General features: G+C 40.4%; 1 protein-coding gene across 1 annotated transcript; it reads left to right on the plus strand.

The window, feature by feature from the left end:
* The first annotated feature begins 1,064 nt into the window (after positions 1 to 1,064).
* On the plus strand, positions 1,065 to 1,724 carry LOC121195610 (heat shock protein 30-like). The gene has a single exon (XM_041059185.1). The coding sequence runs from the start codon at positions 1,080 to 1,082 to the stop codon at positions 1,722 to 1,724; it is 645 nt and encodes a 214-aa protein (XP_040915119.1). The 5' UTR covers positions 1,065 to 1,079.
* Positions 1,725 to 6,000: the final 4,276 nt, after the last annotated feature.

The following is a 6,000-nucleotide window of genomic DNA, read 5'->3' on the forward strand; positions in this document are numbered from 1 at the left end:
CATAAACAAAGCTTAGTATACTTATCATACACACCAGAAATTTAAAGAAAACAGTAAGTGAGTAAGTGTGTTTTGCTCCTAGCCAGACAACGCTGCAATAAAACAGAAGAAGAAACATGTTGCTGGAGGATGAAGAGGAGGAGATGGGAAATGAGACCCAGGGAGATGAATATTCTCCAGGGAGAGTGAAAATTGTTACAGAAAAACAGAGGGCAGATAAAACACTGAGTGCCACTGTGTCCACAATGAACAGATATAAGATGGCTAAATTATGAAATGAATATTAATTATTAAATAAAAAAAAAGGTGAAATATACTTAGAAAATGCTTCTCTTCTCTTCTCTTCTCTTCTCTTCTCTCTTTATCATATTAAAGTCTCTTCTCGTCTGGTCTCCATCATTGATTTTGGTACTAATAGGCAGACAGTGGCTTCAGAGTAATGTGGTTGCAGAAGAAGAAAAGTCCATCTCAGCACAACAGGAGGAAGATTACTGAGCTGCTGCCCACTAATGAGGTGGAGTGGACAGATGGAGATGAGATTAATTAAATTTTAATGTAGTTATAATTAAATTCACCTACAAACTACATGCCAAAGATGCTCTCAATGGCTGTTAATACCACGTATACTACTACTACTGCTACTAGTAGTAAAGGGTTCAATTCCTAGTCTTTTATTGTTCTTAGTAAGAATCTGTCCTTCCAGTAGTATCTACCATGGTTACATACTGAGATAAGTGAGGCAATGTGATTATTGCAAATTGGTTGTAGTGATGCTTTAACATAGTCAAATGAGTTTGAGTGCCATCTAGTATTGAAGTCCTGAAATACAAGAGTGCTCCATAAAAGACAGGAAGTATCCAGTGACATCAGGAGTCCTGAGTAACAGCTCCACCCAGTGGAGAGCTGTGGTAATGACAGGAACGTTCCTGAAGACTCTGGACCTCCTCCAGTTAGAGTATAAAAGCTGGGACAGTCCCACTGCTGAGACACAAGAAACACAAGCAACACAGAAGAGAACAGACACTTGAACAGTGTTTCATCTCACAAGAAGAGGACTCAACACTAAACACACACTGAAGATGCTGTGCTCTCATGGATTCCAGTCTGCCCTCAGTCCATTCATGGACTTCTACTGGCCTGTCCGCTGTCTGTGGCCAGAGGTCAAACCTCTGCTCTACCAGCAGGATCTGCTGCACAGAAACCTGCAGGAGCTGCGCGGCAGTGTGGAGCTGATGGACAAACTTCAACATAAGATCCTGGAAGAGACGGAGCCTTTCCAAAGCAGTGTGGCCGTGCAGCCAGTCTCCTACCAGCTGGACAAAGAGGGACAGCACTTTGGCCTGACTCTGGACACTCAAGGCTTTTCCCCCGAGAAGCTGTCTGTCAGGCAGGTGGGCAGGAAGCTGAGAGTCAGTGGCAAGACAGAGAAGAAGCAGGAGGACGGGAAAGGCTCCTACTCTTACAGACTGCAGGAGTTCAGACAGGAGTTTGATCTGCCTGAAGGACTGAACCCTGAAGCCGTCACCTGCTGCCTGGCTCCAGACGGGAAGCTCCACATCCAGGCAGCCAAAGGTCCATGTGCTGAGGAGGCTGAGAGAGAGCTGACTATCAAGAGGAGCCTGGAGGAGAAAACACAGCAGAGTGTGTGTTCACACATAGAAGGCAGCAGCAGCAGCACAGAGACACACAACAGCACACAGGACAAACCTGAACACATGGACTGATCAGTGTTGCTGTGTGATTTTACAGGAAGAGTTTTTGTACAAGTGTTAACTGATGATGTCTGCTTTTGTAGCCTGTTTCTATGATTGAAGAAAATAAATAAATGTGTTCACAAGTCAACAAAGGTTTCTTGTGTTTTATGTCAAGTCAGAAAATATTACAGCGTGGCCAACATGATTCTAAAAGAATAAAGTTTTAAATTTTAAAATATTACTTCAACAAAAGGGGCTACTGTCGGCTCGTGGTTTCTAATTTAAGCATTTACATTATCACACATTTTAGTCAGTGTAAATTAATTGTAGCATTTTGAATTATAAGCACTTTTCTCTAGGCATCATTGTTGATTCACTTGCCTCACCCAAACTTCCTCAGCAGGTCTGGGATCAGACAGATACACCGCAAACTCACTGCACTGTCAGAACTGACAAAAATATAGTAAGGTCATGTGACTATGGTAGCTACCTCACATTTAAAATACAGTGTGATTGGAGACAAAACTTCAGGTTTTATCTCTTCAAGTGCCTCAGAAATGATGTAAAATTTTCAACTCAAAGGATTTATCAATATGTTAAACACTACTGTTGCTGGGAAGAAAATCAGCTTGGGGAGAGGGGCTGACCTTTATGGCTCTACACTAGCAACAAAAGTAACGATAAAATATTTGGAAACAGTAATGTACTTCATGGGGTGTAATGAGCAGTATAGGATCCACCTGATCATCAAAACTGATGTTAGAGAACAGAGGCCAACTTATATGTCCTCTGATGCTATTATATCACAAACAAATAAGAAGCAATTTGCAAATACTTCCGCAAAGTAAGTAAGTATTCAAGAATTCAAAAACTGTCATGTCAGTTTTATTTATGTTTTCATCAACTTTTTTGAGAAGTTTGACCATCAACTTACTGGTAATGATGAGAACAACTCAGTCAGTGAAAAGTTGTGCAAAAAAGTTGTTCCTGTGGCTCTGGAAGAGCTTTGACTGGAAAAGTAACAGGGAAAACTTGGCAACTATACATTTTGAACAAAGCCTGTGTTACAAACTATTAGTGTGGGGATTTGTATTATAGGAAATGTGGGTTTATTCAGTGTTTATGGAGAATAACCCCTGCTAGGGACTGAAAGTTGGGATATCTCAGCCTCTGCTGCTTTGCTTTGTCTCTTACAATTTGTTCAACTATGTAATTGCGATACTAAGTCAATGGAGTACTTTGTAAAACAGCTTTTACAGTGGCTAAAGCATATTTATTGGAAATCTGCACCGACACACTGATCATTATAGAGGCAGGAGTGTGTCCACACTGTGGAATGTGTGTAATAACTGACGGAACTTTCTCAGAATTCCGCCACCTTATAAACTGGAACTTCTCCTGTTTGGTGACACTTCTTCACCAAGAGCTCAACAAGAGACAGCAGATTAGAAGAGCAGCAACTTGCACACACTCAGACCAAGACAATGGCAACACAGCATCCAATCTGTGAAATGGAGAAAGTCAGGAAACTGACCCCTGAAGAGAGAAGGAAGGAGATGTACAAGGAGTTGAGAGAACTAGAGATGGAGCGAAGGAGAAGAGTCGCTCTGGAGGAGGAAGAAAGAAATAAAGAAGCTGCTGAACTGAAAAGACAGCAACAAAAAGATGAGGAGAACAAGAAGCAGGAGGCCAAACAAAGGCAGGAAGAGGAGGAGAAGCAACTGAAAAGAGAAAGGCTTCGCTGGAGAGAAGTGATGAAGGTGGAGGAGCTGCCCATCACAGAGCCCAAATCCACACCGGGTGAAGGGAAAAGGGAGCAGCAGAGGAGGCCCAAGATCAAAGAGCAGAGGAGAGAAACTCTGATCAACAACTGGGTTGGAGAGGAAAAAAGAGGTAAGACCTTCAAAAATAAGGTCTACCCAACCAACTCCACCCTCGGCCCCCCTGCTGAAACGCTGAGCCTGAGGTCTGACAGTAAGTATGTCATTTGCATTGAGTAGTATTTTTACAGTTTATTTAATACTGCATCTTTTTCTATGCTTATGGACTTATTTTTTTCCTTGTCAAAAAACAGCAGCACCAAAATCCTCCAAGCCCCTGCAGTGGCTGAAGGACACACTGGGCTTTGGAACCTGCTGTGAAAAGATCAACACAGAGGTGGAGAAGAAGAAACAGGCTCAGGCAGACCAGAAGCTGGAGGCTCGCAGGCTCAAGGAGAGCTACAGAAAGCTGGAGGCCTGTAAGGACAGTCGTCTGTACCACCTGCCTCAGCAGGTTCATGGATACAACCTGTCCAGAAACAGGATCCTGAAAAAATCCCTCCTTTCTGTGCCTCGCCGGTGATCTGCCCCTCCCTTTTCCACTTTGTTTCTCTCTAGCTCCCTCCCCTCCTCTCTCTCTCCTACCCCTGCTTACCCCTTACTACCCCTCCCTCACCCCCCCCCTCCCCTTTCTACCTCCACCCCCTCTTTCCCCATCACCCCTCTATCGCTTCCACTATCCCCCAACCTCCATTATACCCCACCCCCCCTTTCTATCTTTCCTTTCTCTCCCCCTCTCTCAATCCAACTCTGAGAGAACTTTTGTAACTTTTCATTTTTTCTTTTCAAATATTTTTTGCATTGTAAATAGTTTACGTGTATTTTGCTTGTTATTAAATCAGATGTACTTCATTTAACTAAACTGATGTGTTGGTCATGTATTTTAGATGAGTGACATTTTGTGTTGATCAAAGAGCCTGAAGAATGCTGACTGTGAAAACTTTATTTGGAAAAGATGAAAAATCGTGGTGAACAGAGCAGGGTGTTCAAAGGTGAAAAGAAAGAGACTGAAGGGAACAAATTCTAAAATTCAAACATTAAGGACGACATACTTCACATATTCTACTGTATATTGGGGGGTCAGATTGATATTTTCTCCAGTGCAGGAGTTGATATATAACAACAGGCCTTCATCACAGCAGACATTTTGACTTGTCATAGCTGGAAAAGCACTGGTACATAATAATATATGGTGTTGTTTTACAATGCTGTTGTGAGTATAAGTCTCATGTCTGGACCACTATGTTGAATCAGGCTAATCTCTGCCCTGCTCCTTTATCCTGTTAGTTAGTTAACTGTCCCAACTTTTATACTCTAACTGGAGGAGGTCCAGAGTCTTCAGGAACTTTCCACAGCTCTCCACTGGGTGGAGCTGTTACTCAGGACTGTTGATGACACTGTATCATTCCTGTTTAATCTTGAAGTTTGTTGTTGAAAATAATTTTCTCATTTCTTATTATTAAAGATAATCAGCTTGTGTCATTTCCTAATCTACGTGCCATTGTCAGCTTGTTAGTCTTTTTTTTTTTTCAAAATGGTCATAAATTGAAAAAACTACATTCTGTAAAATTTAGCAAAAAATTTCAAAGATGAAAGATGATGGAAATTTAGTCATTATCATGTCACAGATGCAACACACATTGTTTTAAAAATCTAAACATAAAGCTCTTAATTTTTCTGATCCTCCCTTGTAATGTTCATATCTGTCCAGCAGATGTCAACATTTACTTCAACTTACTTTTACCAGGAAACTTGTCCCCCAAACCTTCTCCAAGTTGCTTTCCTGCTTTCTCAGCACTTTGCCACTAGCTGTCGCCCTAGTTCAATAAAAGACAAAATTAATGCACAATCACACAAGAAACTGCTTCCCTGTTCATTTCTCAGTGATGCAGAACTTCTAATTAATGTTGTCACTGTTAATTTTTAATGAGTTGATTAAACTATTTCTCCCTCCTTTCATTATATCACTATTTTTGTAACATTTGTAACTGATTTTTAGTTTTGATAAAACAAAAAAGAAACAAAGAAAAAAAAAAACCAACCATGTAAACGCTATAATGTCAGATCTACTTTGTTAAAAGAGATCATTCATGTGAAAGACTCTGGATGCACAGGTGTAAAATTAAGGAAGCAAATATCACCTGTTTATGTTTAATGAAAGATTTCAATTCCAAAAAAAAAAAAAAAAGACAAAGAAATATAAACAACACATTTCTTAAAATGAGTTGTTGTCTGGCCTTGTAGTATCTGATAGGAATAATGTGCTGTCATTTTAAATAACATTTTATTTACTTGTTTATAACAGTTTAAACCGTTCATCTGACAGTGTTAGATTTTTTTTTTTATCCAGACAGTGTACAGCAAAGATTGCAAAGATTGATATGGAGGACTGAGCAGAGAAGTAGAACAACACTGAAGGCAGAGTTTAAACCCACAGTCTTCTTTTCAACATATTATATCACTCCCAAAAAAAAAAAAAAAAGGAT

The sequence above is a fragment of the Toxotes jaculatrix genome, chromosome 16 (genome assembly GCF_017976425.1).
Source record: "Toxotes jaculatrix isolate fToxJac2 chromosome 16, fToxJac2.pri, whole genome shotgun sequence".
Classification (NCBI taxonomy): Eukaryota; Metazoa; Chordata; class Actinopteri; family Toxotidae; genus Toxotes; species Toxotes jaculatrix.